This window comes from Salvia miltiorrhiza, chromosome 2, assembly GCF_028751815.1.
Source record: "Salvia miltiorrhiza cultivar Shanhuang (shh) chromosome 2, IMPLAD_Smil_shh, whole genome shotgun sequence".
NCBI lineage: Eukaryota > Viridiplantae > Streptophyta > Magnoliopsida > Lamiales > Lamiaceae > Salvia > Salvia miltiorrhiza.
Genome location: NC_080388.1, coordinates 56,212,428 through 56,225,800, shown reverse-complemented (window position 1 = coordinate 56,225,800; position 13,373 = coordinate 56,212,428). Strand labels below are relative to the sequence as shown.

The 13,373-nt window shown below is 37.3% G+C and overlaps 3 protein-coding genes across 3 annotated transcripts; all 3 read left to right on the top strand.

The window, feature by feature from the left end:
- Positions 1-38: 38 nt before the first annotated feature.
- Positions 39-1,222, top strand: LOC131010469 (uncharacterized). The gene is made up of 2 exons (XM_057938006.1): positions 39-175; positions 495-1,222. Exon 2 carries the CDS (start codon positions 502-504, stop codon positions 1,042-1,044), a length of 543 nt encoding a protein of 180 aa, XP_057793989.1. The 5' UTR covers positions 39-175; positions 495-501; the 3' UTR covers positions 1,045-1,222.
- Positions 1,223-8,488: 7,266 nt separating this feature from the next.
- On the top strand, positions 8,489-9,604 carry LOC131009775 (uncharacterized). Its single transcript, XM_057937183.1, has one exon. It carries the CDS (start codon positions 8,489-8,491, stop codon positions 9,602-9,604), a length of 1,116 nt encoding a protein of 371 aa, XP_057793166.1.
- Positions 9,605-10,022: 418 nt separating this feature from the next.
- LOC131009774 (uncharacterized) lies at positions 10,023-10,649 on the top strand. Its single transcript, XM_057937182.1, has one exon. The coding sequence runs from the start codon at positions 10,023-10,025 to the stop codon at positions 10,647-10,649; it is 627 nt and encodes a 208-aa protein (XP_057793165.1).
- Positions 10,650-13,373: the final 2,724 nt, after the last annotated feature.

The following is a 13,373-nucleotide window of genomic DNA, read 5'->3' as shown; positions in this document are numbered from 1 at the left end:
AATAAAAAAAAATCGAAGCATACGAGTCATTCTGAAAATTGATGTTTCTCTCCCCTATATAAATCTTGCATGCGCTTTTCTCTCAACAGTTCCGTACATCATTTCTCTCTACAGCTCCATACATCATTTCTCTCAACTGCTATGGTTTGGTGAAGGGCTTTTCCAAATCAAAACGGTTAGTCTTCTTCTTCTCCTCCTATTTTCTTCGCTGGTAATTATGTACAAATTTTCTCGAATCTTGATTGAAGTAGGTTTTACTTGATCGTAGTCGCAGACACACACATTTTGTCGATCGTTTCTTGTTATGCATGAGAAAATCGATATATATGATCCCAAATTGTGTTTGTTTAGTTGCCACAATCTGAATTGAAATGATGGAAGTTTGAAGATTCTTTTTGTGTTTTGAATTGAATCATCGTAATTCAGCAGTTGCAACTTGATTTTGTTAATCGCAGCAACTCAATCTTGACTCATTTATTTTGATGATGATGTAGGAAATCAATGGCACCCCCAAAGAACCCCCCGAGAGCAAGCACGTCTTTGAACCCGGAAGCACCAGCGTATGTACCTGCTGCTGCGATAGCACCACCGATGCCAATGCCTGTTCTTGTACCGATGCCGATGCCGATGCCGATGCCAATGCCTGTTGTTGTTGTGAGAGCCCCACCGATGCCTACATATGCAGCTCTTCTGAACCCCCCACCGATGCCAATGCCAATGCCCCCACCACCAATGCCTGCTGAGCTGGATCCACCTCCACCTGTTTATCCTCCACCGGCTCTGCACACAATGCCATCAAATCCACCTCCACCACCCGGTCTGGACATAATACCACCATATCCACCTCCACCTGTACTCGCTGTGAACCAGAGAGCACCTGCTGCCATGGCCGAATGGTCTCCCTTGTCGGATGGCATTACCACTTCAGATCCACTCACTGAGCAAGAAATAAACCAGCATGTCGAGGCTGCTCTCTATGGTCACACCAAAACTTCATTGCCAGGTTTTCAGAAGCTCTGCAGACAGGATAAGGAAAAGGAATGACTACTTTCTTTCATCACACCCTATAATTCTACCTTGTTTCTTGTCTTGGAAAATTTTAAGTAGCTAGTCTGCTCTTGATCTTACAAATCACCATATAATTCTTTCATTCGTGTAGTTACTTCTGTTTTTGGGATCATATATGTCTTGGAAATTTTTAAGTAGTTGATGTTACAAATTAGTGCAGTTTCGATAAATGCTGTTAATGTGATTCTTTCAAGCTGCATATTTTAGGTTTATTAACTGTTGTTTCTGTTGAAATATAAACTTGATTTGTAAGTAAAGATATTTTGTAAAGAAAAATCTAGATTCAAAAATAAAAATAAAATATAGGAAGAAAGTAGAAAAATCTAGAACCTAAGATATTTAGATTAAAAGGCAACTTGAATTAATTAGCTAACTATCTAGATTATTCTAGCAAATAAGTGTCCTAGAATAGTCTAGCAAATTAAGTCGGTTACTTAACCGACATAGTCATAATATATATATGTGTGTACACTTTGGTATTGAGGTGTAGAGCAAAAAAAAGCAATCAAGTTAAATAGCTTTAAAAAAGTGTTCCCCTTGTTCATTTCTTTGTTTGTCACGTCCACACACCCACATACACATTAATTCTTATATAGCCTCTTCATAAGTTTCATCCTCCAAAATAAATTTCTAAATAAATTTGCTTACATTCTCTCATCCTATATTCCAACAAAGTGGTATCAGAGCCACAAGATTCTACTTGTGGTATGGCGAATTTACAATCGTTTCAAGTCCCCATGCTCAACAAGAGCAACTTCGACAATTGGAGCATCAAGATGAAGGTGCTATTGGGAGCCCACGACGTTTGGGAGATCGTGGAGAATGGCTACGAGGAGCCGCAGGACGAGGCCGCACTATCCCAACAACAAAAGGATAGATTGCGAGACGCGAGAAAGAGAGACAAGAAGGCTCTCTGTCTCATTTATCAGGCGCTAGGGGACGACGATTTCGAGAAAATCTCAAACGCGAGCACCGCCAAAGAAGCATGGGAGAAGCTCCAGAACGCGTGCAAAGGAGCGGAGCAAGTAAAAAAGGTACGACTTCAAACTTTAAGAGGAGAGTTTGAGTCTTTACATATGAAAGAGTCCGAATCGATATCGGATTATTTTTCAAGAGTCTTGGCGGTGTCTAATCAAATGAAAAGAAATGGTGAAAAATTGGAGGATGTAAGAATTATGGAGAAAATATTGCGCTCACTAACCCCAAAGTTTGAGCACATTGTGGTGACGATCGAAGAAACTAAAAATTTGGAGGAGATGACGATCGATCTCTTGTTGGGGTCGCTGCAAGCATATGAGGAGAAGCAAAAGAAGAAGCAAGAAATTTCAGAGCAACTTTTAAAGTTGCAAGTAAGCCCGAAAGAAAAAGAAGAAGGTTCGAGCAATGGCCATGGACAATTCGGGAGAGGACGTGGTCAAGGTCAAGATCGAGGAAGAGGTCGTGGACGTGGACGAGGACGAGGAGGCTTCGTCAACAGTGGTGAAAGAAAGGAGTTTACAAGTGGTCGGGGGAGGAGCAACCCGCAGTCGAGGTACGATAAATCTTCGATAAAGTGTTATAATTGCCATAAATTTGGGCACTATGCTTCCGAGTGCAGAAGTGAAAAAGTAAGGATTGAAGAGAAGGCCAATTACGCCGAAAGTACAAATCAAGATATTGGTAGTGTGCTTCTGGCATATAAAGGAGAAGCTGGAAGACAAGATGACACGTGGTACCTCGACACTGGTGCTAGCAATCACATGTGCGGGAAAAGAAATATGTTTGTGGATCTCGATGAGTCGGTAAGTGGCAACGTCTCCTTTGGTGATGAATCTAAAATTCCAGTTAAAGGAAAAGGAAAAATTTTAATCCGCTTGAAAAATGGAAATCATGAATTTATTTCCAATGTTTATTACGTGCCCAATATGAAAAATAATATCTTGAGTTTGGGACAACTCTTAGAGAAAGGTTATGATATTCACATGAGAGATTATAACCTTTCAATAAGAGATGGCAAAAATAATCTTATTGCCAAGGTGCCAATGTCGAAAAATAGAATGTTTCTATTAAATATTAGAAATGATGTGGCCAAATGCTTGAAAGCTTGCTATAAAGATCCGTCTTGGTTATGGCACCTACGGTTTGGGCACTTAAATTTTGGCGGCTTGGAGTTGCTATCAAAGAAAGAGATGGTGAGAGGCCTACCATCCATCAAGCATCCCGATCAACTCTGCGAAGGTTGTCTACTCGGGAAGCAGTTCAGAAAGCCGTTTCCAAAGGAGTCAAGCTCAAGAGCTCAAAAGCCACTGGAGTTGATTCATGCTGACGTGTGTGGGCCGATAAATCCAAGCTCCCTTGGTAAAAATAATTATTTTATGCTCTTCATTGATGATTTTTCTAGAAAAACGTGGGTATATTTCTTGAAGCAGAAGTCAGAAGTATTTGATGCTTTCAAGAAATTCAAAGCTGCCGTCGAGAAGGAGAGCGGACGACAAATCAAGGCCATGAGGTCCGATCGAGGCGGAGAATTCACGTCAAGGGAGTTTCTAGAATTTTGCGAAGCAAATGGAATTCGGCGGCCTCTGACAGTTCCGAGATCCCCCCAACAAAATGGAGTGGCGGAAAGAAAGAACAGAACAATCATGGAGATGGCGAGGAGCATGCTAAAGACGAAGAATTTGCCTAAGGAGTTCTGGGCAGAAGCAGTGGCGTGCGCGGTGTACCTATCCAACCGATCACCGACAAGGAGCGTGTGGGGAATGACTCCACAAGAAGCCTGGAGCGGGAGAAAGCCAGGAATTTCTCACCTAAAGGTATTTGGGAGCAAAGCCTACGTGCATGTACCAGATGAGAGAAGGAAGAAGCTCGACGATAAAAGCGAAGCATTCATCTTTATCGGGTACGACTCTAACTCTAAAGGCTATAAGTTATATAACCCAGAGACCAAGAAAACAGTGATAAGTCGAGACGTCGAGTTCGACGAAGAAGGAGTATGGGATTTCAGCTCCAACGGTGACTTCACCTACATCCCACAGTTAGAAGAACAAAGAGCAGAAGAGCAAGTTGGAGAAGTCCAACAAGAGCCAGTGACTCCACCAGCTTCACCAGTGCCAGTCACTGAAGACTCGCCACCATCTTTCTTAAATGAAAGAGCCACACCACGAGCAAGGAGTTTGGGCGAGATATATGAGGAAACTGAAAGGTTAGAAGATCTTACCTTATTTTGCCTATTTGCTGATTGTGAGCCTGTTAGCTTTGAAGAAGCAGCAGATAGTGAAAATTGGCGAGTCGCGATGGATGAAGAAATCAAAGCCATAAAGAAGAATGATACATGGGAGCTCGTGACACTACCAAAAGGGCACAAGGCCATTGGAGTCAAGTGGGTGTATAAAGTTAAGAAGAATTCCAAGGGTGAAGTGGAAAGATATAAAGCGAGGCTCGTCGTGAAAGGATATAGTCAAAGAGCTGGAATCGATTATGATGAGGTATTTGCTCCTGTCGCTCGCTTAGAAACTATCAGACTAATACTCTCTCTTGCAGCCCAAAATAGATGGAAGATTTATCAAATGGATGTCAAGTCAGCCTTCTTGAATGGGTATATAGACAAAGAAGTCTATATCAAGCAACCAATGGGCTACGAGGTGAAAGGGCAAGAAGATAAAGTCTTGAAGTTAAAGAAGGCCCTATACGGACTAAAGCAAGCACCAAGGGCATGGAATAGCAGGATCGATAAGTACTTGGAGGAGAATGGTTTCACCAAATGCCCTCACGAGCATGCTCTCTACGTGAAAGCCAACGGAGGAGATGTCTTAATTGTGTGCTTGTATGTAGATGATTTGATTTTCACAGGAAATAATCCAAAGATGATTGAGGAGTTCAAGAAGGCCATGTCAAAGGAGTTTGAGATGACAGACATTGGGCTGATGGCGTACTACCTCGGCGTGGAAGTCAAGCAACTCGAAGATGGGATCTTCATCACACAAGAAGGATATGCCAAGGAAATTCTCAAGAAGTTCAAGATGGAGGACTGCAAAGCAATCAACACGCCAGTGGAATGCGGGATAAAATTATTCAAGAACGATGGAGGAGAAAAGGTGGATCCGACATTATTCAAGAGCTTGGTTGGAAGTTTACGGTACTTAACTTGCACAAGGCCGGACATTCTTTATGCGACAGGACTCGTGAGTCGCTATATGGAGAATCCAACCACTACGCATTTTAAGGCGGCAAAGAGAATTCTTCGATATCTAAAAGGTACGCTCAACTATGGCCTGTTCTATTCAAGTACTGATGATTATAAGCTTGTTGGGTATAGTGATAGCGATTGGGCCGGAGACAATGACGATCGCAAGAGTACAAGCGGTTTCGTATTCTTCATGGGAGACACCGCTTTCACCTGGATGTCCAAGAAGCAACCCATAGTCACGCTATCAACTTGTGAAGCTGAATATGTGGCTGCTACATCCAGTGTTTGCCATGCAGTTTGGCTACGGAGTTTACTGGAAGAGCTTGGATGGCCACAAAAGGAGCCAACAACTATTTGTGTGGATAACAAGTCGGCAATCGCGCTCTCAAAAAATCCGGTGTTTCATAATCGAAGCAAACATATTGACACCCGCTTTCACTACATCAGAGAATGCATTGCAAAGAAGGAGGTTCAAGTGGAGTATGTAAAATCACAAGATCAAGTTGCCGATATTTTTACCAAGCCGCTCAAATTTGAGGATTTCGTCAAGTTCAGAGTTTTGCTCGGAATGACAAATCAAGTTTAAGGGGGAGTGTTGAAATATAAACTTGATTTGTAAGTAAAGATATTTTGTAAAGAAAAATCTAGATTCAAAAATAAAAATAAAATATAGGAAGAAAGTAGAAAAATCTAGAACCTAAGATATTTAGATTAAAAGGCAACTTGAATTAATTAGCTAACTATCTAGATTATTCTAGCAAATAAGTGTCCTAGAATAGTCTAGCAAATTAAGTCGGTTACTTAACCGACATAGTCATAATATATATATGTGTGTACACTTTGGTATTGAGGTGTAGAGCAAAAAAAAGCAATCAAGTTAAATAGCTTTAAAAAAGTGTTCCCCTTGTTCATTTCTTTGTTTGTCACGTCCACACACCCACATACACATTAATTCTTATATAGCCTCTTCATAAGTTTCATCCTCCAAAATAAATTTCTAAATAAATTTGCTTACATTCTCTCATCCTATATTCCAACAGTTTCGTACTATTTTATTTCATCGTTTCGCTACTACATATCTCGTTGATTTTGCCATGTCTTGTATACTACTCCATTACCTATTGAATTTCATATGAATGTAGATTCGTTGTTGCTCGGTTGATTTACTACAATTTCTGGACACTTTCATGCTTGAAAAATTGCGAGATTAATTGGTGGATTTTGTGAGATATTTTTCATGTTATCCATTGGAATGATTGTTTGACGACATTTTTTTTAGGGGAATGATATGTTTGACATTGTTTTATTGTTTTTTCAATGCCTGACCGTTTTATTAATTGGGATTAGTGATAAAATCATAATATTATCATGTTATTGTAATGATTGATAGGTTAAAATGCAATATTCTGAAAAAATTAAATATTTATGTAAAAACGTTATCATAAATCTTTTAGAATGCACTTCAAAGTTTCTTGAATATTTAAATAGGAAATACTGAGTAATGATAGTTGGTCTAATGTTATAAAATAATATTAAAAGTAATTTATCGAACAGTGTAATACAAATTACGAATATTTTCATAAATTATTTGTTGAATCTTATCTCTTATTAAATAACAATTTAATGATCGAACTTGAAATGACTCTTATCTTATTCATTCATTGAATTATTGACTTTGTTCATTAATATTATATATTTATTCGGTGATCAAATCATATTTTAAAATTATATGTAAACTTCTTCGGAAAATAAAACCACATAAATCAGCATAATCATCATAAATTTTGTAACCCGGCCCTCATCCAAATTGTTGAACATCTGGTCATTTCATGAGAACATAGTGGAAAATACAAGTCAAATGCCTCATCAATATCATGACATATATATCGAATTATTTGTTAAAAAATCACAACAACCAACAAAAAAAAAATAATTAATTAAATATCTAACTTGTAAAAAAAATAAAAATTAAACAAATAACCCTACTTAAAACCAAACATGCATATACTGCGACATTAAAAAATAAAAAATATTCTAACATATAAATTTGCAAAACAGATCACAACATTAATTATAATAGCAAAATATGCATTAAAAAAAGTATTAACATACACCATTAACAAAAATTCTAAATCAAAATGCATAAAAAAAAACAAATAAATCAAACTATAATTGCGTCATATACATTAAAAACATAGACAAGTATAATACTCCCTCTGTTCCACTTCAAATGTCTTGTTTTCCTTTTTGGGTTGTTCCACTTCAAATGTCTTGTTTCTTTTTATGAAAAAAAATTATCCTCAAAAAGTAGAATTTTTGGGACCCACGTCACCTTTTCAACTCTACACCACACCACTTAATAATATAATTAACATTTTCCTAAATAACCGTACAGAAAAGAAACAAGACATTTCATTTGGGACGGAGGGAGTACAATTTAACTAGGGTTAATAGCCGGAAAATTCATGAATTTTTTCCATTTCTGGTTTATATCACGATCCTAAAATTTGACTTCCAAATACATCAATTTGTAATTGATTCGCAATTATCTCACGAATTGTAAATTCGTCCAAATCAAAGCTGATTTGTCAGCTGGAATGCCAACGTGGCCACTGAAATTGCCAAATCACACGCGCACACACTCCACACACTCTATCCCTCTCTCTCTCTCTTCCGTCACACCCCACTCACCTTAGCAAACCCTTCCCCCCTACCCCGGCTGGCAGCCCTTCCAGATTGGCGAAGGCCAGAGGCGGATCTACTTGGGGCGGTGGTTGTACCCCCATTTTTTTTTAGTAATAGTATTATATATGTATTATGTAATTAAAGTTTGCTTCTTGATTTTGTCCCCCCAATCCCAAACTCCAAGTCCCACCGGGCATTGCAAAAACAAAAAACAAAAGAATTGGACTTTGGGCCTTTGGCCCATAGAATGTGAAAAGTGGCGGCTCTCTTTAATAAAAGTGGCGGCTGTGATTAGAGATTACTAACAATTCGTCAAAGAAAAACAATAGAATTGGAGAGAGAGGAGGCTAACAGACGAGAGACAGAGGCGAGATTTTTGATTTCTCAAAGAAAAAGAAAAGAAATCAAAGAGAGGAGAGTAGAGTCGGATAATCGATATTGACATATTACACTACAAGTCTACAACAAAATTTGGGTGGTTCAAGTAGTACTAGTGTGCCATTAGAGGATAAAGAATTGATTTATGATGTTGAGCTTCTTCTTCATGACCCGGGAAAAAGAATTAGCATAATGGATTATCCTCCAAATGAACGAGATGCGGTTAGGAGAGCATATATTTTGAAAAAGTCTTGTCAACCAAAAACTCATGATTTTCCTCGCAAAGACCTTGGAGGTTTGCGTCGATTTAGTGCTTCTTGGTTTGAAAAATGGGATTGGCTTGAATATAGTATTGAGAAAGATGCCGCATTTTGTTTTATTTGCTATTTGTTCAAGAATGAAGTTGAGATTAATGTTGGTGGAGATGCATTTGTTAGTGGAGGATTTAAGTCATGGAATGAACCCGAAAGATTTCTGAAACATGTTGGTGGTGTTAAAAGTGCTCACAATCTTGCTTATGAGAAATATGTAAACTTAAGAGATGGGAAGAAAAAATCAATTCTTATTTCCTTTGAAAATGTCACTGATGTGATTCAAAGAGAGTATGAAATTCGTTTGAAAGCTTCAATTTCTTGTTTGCGTTTTTTATTGGGACAGGGGATGGCATTTCGTAGACATAGAGAAAATGAAGAATCCCTTAATAGGGGAAATTTTCTTGAACTTTTGAAATGGTTAAACACACATAATGAAGTTATCACAAAGGTCACTTTTGAAAATGCTCCCGGCAATTGTCAATTGATATCTCCAATTATTCAAAAAGATATTATCAATTGTTGTGCTAAAGAAACAACTAAGCGAATTGTGGAGGAGCTAGGTGATGGCTATTTTGCTATATTGGCCGACGAGTCTAGTGATGTGTCCCGAAAGGAACAACTAGCTCTTTGTTTGCGTTATGTTGAAGGAAAAATGGAAAAGGTGGTAGAACGATTTTTGGGACTTGTTCATGTTGGTGATACCACGGCTTTGTCTCTTAGAAGTGCTATTATGTCCTTACTTGTTGAACATTCATTGAGTCCATCCAAGATTCGAGGGCAAGGATATGATGGGGCTAGTAACATGAAGGGTGAGATAAATGACCTCAAGACTTTGATTAGGGGAGATACTCCAAGTGCTTACTATGTCCATTGCTTTGCTCATCAACTTCAACTAATTCTTGTAGCCATTGCCAAAAAGAACAATGAGTGTGTTTGGCTTTTTGATACGTTTGCAATCTTGTTGAATGTGATTGGTGTTTCTTGTAAGAGATGAGAAATCATTCAAGAGTTTCAAGCACAAAAAGTTGCTCAAGCTTTGGAAACTGGTGAGTTTGAAACGGGATCGGGATTAAATCAAGAACTTGGTTTGAAGAGGCCCAGAGAAACTCGTTGGAGTTCTCATTACAAAAGTCTTTTGAATGTCATGAACTTGTTTTCTACAATTGTTAAGGTTCTTGTACTCACTAGAGTCATTTAATTTTGTGTTTTTGGCACATCTAATGACTACTATATTTGGGTACACTAATGATTTATGTCTTGCTTTGCAAAGAATAGATTAAGATATTGTTAGTGCTATGAGACTTGTCACTTTAACCAAAGTGACATTACAGAAAATGAGAGATGATGGATGAGAGACTCACTTGAATAAAGTAATCTCATTTTGCAATGATAATGAGATTGTTGTTCCGGACATGGAGGCTTGTTATATCCCTCAAGGAAGATCAAAGCGGTTTGCTCAACAAGTTTCATATCTTCATCATTTTCGGGCTGATGTGTTTATAGAAGTAATTGATTTACTACTTCAAGAACTTGACAACCGATTTGATGAGGTGAATATGGAGTTGCTCATATGCATGGCTTCATTATATCCTAAAGATGGCTTCTCTTCTTATGACAAGGAAAAGGTACTCAAACTTGCAACTTTTTATCCCTCCGAATTTTCAAGCATTGATTTGTTAACTCTTGAATGTCAACTTGCCATATTCATGGAAGATATGAGAAGAGATAATGAGTTTCAAAATTTGGATGATATTAGTTCTCTTTCGATGAAGCTTGTTGAAACAAAGAGACATATGACTTATCCTCTAGTGTTTTTGCTAATTAAGTTGATATTAATTCTTCCGGTTGCCACTGCAAGTGTGGAGAGAGTGTTTTCTGGAATGACTTATGTCAAGAATAAGTTGCGAAATAGCATGGGGGATCAAGTATTAAATGATTGTTTGGTCACTTTCATTGAGAAATATATGTTTCTACAAGTTTCCGATGATGAGGTCGTCAAACGTTTTGAAGAAATGAAGACTCGTCGGAAGATAAACTAGATATATAGTTATTTAATTTTCTTTTGCATCTAACTATCTTTGAATAATGTTTGATGATATAGTACTTTTAACATTAAAGTATATTTTACATTTGATTTTATGAGATTATTTTTTCGTACCCCCAACTTATAAATCCTGGATCCGCCACTGGCGAAGGCCTTGTTGCCGCCTGCCATCACCGCCGCCTGACGAGGACGGAGTGGAGTGGCCGTTGTGGCGGCGTATCTAGGTGGATCTGGGCGCCTCTTGTTGGATGTCGCCCCACGTTGCCGCCTGCCATCATTACCTTCGCCGCCCTCTTCCGCAGACCATCAATTTCTCCATACCTGGCCTCCTCCGTCGTTGGGTGGCCAACAGACCTCCCCCTCTGCCGCACTCCCCACGACTCTCTTCCTCCACCGCCCTCTCCCACCAACAGAATCGACGCACCAATAGCCTCAAACACCACTCTCCAGTACTAAAAAATCGACAAGGGATTAGGGCTCGATTTCTCCTCAAATCCAAAACCCAAAACCCGAATTCACCGTCGCGTATCTCCTCTGAAGATTGCGACGCCGCCAGCCTTGCCATCGTCGATTCTGTACTCCGACGATGTGGGCCTATGTAATTCCGCATTTTTGAGGACCACGACCTCTGTATTGCCCGATGGGCTCGGCGGCGATGGGGGAACAATGAGAGGGTCCAACGAAGGTAGGGAACCATGGGAGGGTCCGGCGAAGGTGGGGATTGGCAAGGGGGGTGGGGTGACGTTGGGGGATTTATGTTTTTTAATTTATCTTTTACTCTTAATTAAATATAAACTGCTTTTAATTATTAATGAACCAACGTCGTTTTCTGTAAGAAATTGACTCATCAGTTCTGATTTTGCCACGTACTTGCCACATCAGTTTCGATTTCGCCGGAGTCCTTCGTCGTGGGATAATTGCGAACCAATTACAAATTGGTGTGTTTGGAATTCAAATTTTATGGTCGTGATATAAACCAAAAAATGGAAAAAAATTCATGGATTTTTCGACTATTAACCCATTTAACTAAATAAAAACTATTGAAACATAACAATTGATAACCGTCGACATTATGATACAAAATTATTCATAACTCTACTAAAAATATAATAAATTCGGTTAACCCATAAATGAAAAAACGGTTACATTAAAAAAGAATTTACCTAAATAACCTTATGTTAATTTTCGAACTAAATATTCAGATTAAACACCAATCGTGTGATAAGAGTAAGGGTGTTGTATTTCATATCACGTAACGTTACAATGAGAGATAAGACTCCTATTTATAGAGATATACAAGATGGGCAAAGAAGTCATCCATCATCCTTGTACGATCACCAGGTTAATTAGAGAGAAAGCCTCGCATAGGTAGCTGTCGAATGTGTCAGTAGTCTGTCGGATTTTATCTGTTATGCAGCGCTGCCACACTCCTGTGCAGCTGGGACTTGTAGGGCTGCTCGCTCGCTTAGCAGAAATACCATTGATAATCCGCAGATGCTTTCGCTGGGTGATAACTCCTTAGAGAATACTAATTAGGGCAATCCTCTTGTGCTCAACTCCAGCTCTGCCCCTCGATCCTTGTTGCGTCCTAGGTATACGCATACTTTACTCCTCATCATTTTTCATTTCATAATTGTTTTGCATCATCAATTTAATTTGGCCAATTAATTAATTAGTTGGCCAAACAAATAGTTGTATTTTTATTGAGAAATTTATTTAGAAAGTTTAAATTTAAAAGTATTTTAATTACCAGTGGAAGAATTTTTATAAAATGACTAATTAGATATATAATGTGTAAATTTTAATATTATTCAATCATTTTTAGTCTTTATTAATTTGACAACATATATAACATGATATATTTTGTTTTTTTATATAGGTCAAATTGTATCAAATCTCCTTCATTTGAAACAAAAAAATAATTACAATTCTTATTTTCATAACACCTTTTATATAATAAGAAAATAAGATTTACTTATATCACATTCAAAAGTCGCGTTTTTAAAAAAATCTTTGAATATATTCTCCTTCATTCTAATTATTTTAACGAATAATCCTACATTGTTTTTTTTTTTTTAGTATTCTACCTATTGGAGAACTTAAATAAGTATATAATCTTAGTGTATTTTATCATCCCACATTAATTTTCTATGAGATTTCACCAAATGAATACCTATATATAAAAAATAAATCTTAATTACTCTCAAAATCAAAAATTCACATTTAATTGGTTGACTGGTTAAGATTAACACACATTGCCAATTTAATTTGATCAATTTTTTTGGTTAAATAAAAAATTTCGTTTAACTTTAAAAAAATAAATTCTTTTGACTAAATAAATTACTTCTTCAATTTGATTTGTCCATAAGATCAAATATTTTTTACAATTCTCTTAAAATAAAATTTAGATTTCACATTCACTTTTTATAAAATTTTACCATTTGAAATATAAATAAAATTATATAATTTGAATGTCCTTAATTTATTATGAGACTTCACCAATATAATATTACAATATGATGTAGTATTGAACTTCACAAGAACTGGTTATGGATAATTTTGTTCGCCTAGTTTTTTTTAATTTACTAACACAAATAAATAAAAACGCACTCGCACACTAATTATTTAAATGATTCAAAATCTCAAACTTATTAGTTTGAGGATAAATATCTTATTAATAAATTATGCTTCATCGTCAATTTTGTTAACCTAATATTAC

Bases quoted from the DNA above. Each gene is read 5' to 3' on its own strand.
- LOC131010469 (XM_057938006.1), top strand. From the start codon at position 502: ATGGCACCCCCAAAGAACCCCCCGAGAGCAAGCACGTCTTTGAACCCG.
- LOC131009775 (XM_057937183.1), top strand. From the start codon at position 8,489: ATGGATTATCCTCCAAATGAACGAGATGCGGTTAGGAGAGCATATATT.
- LOC131009774 (XM_057937182.1), top strand. From the start codon at position 10,023: ATGGAGGCTTGTTATATCCCTCAAGGAAGATCAAAGCGGTTTGCTCAA.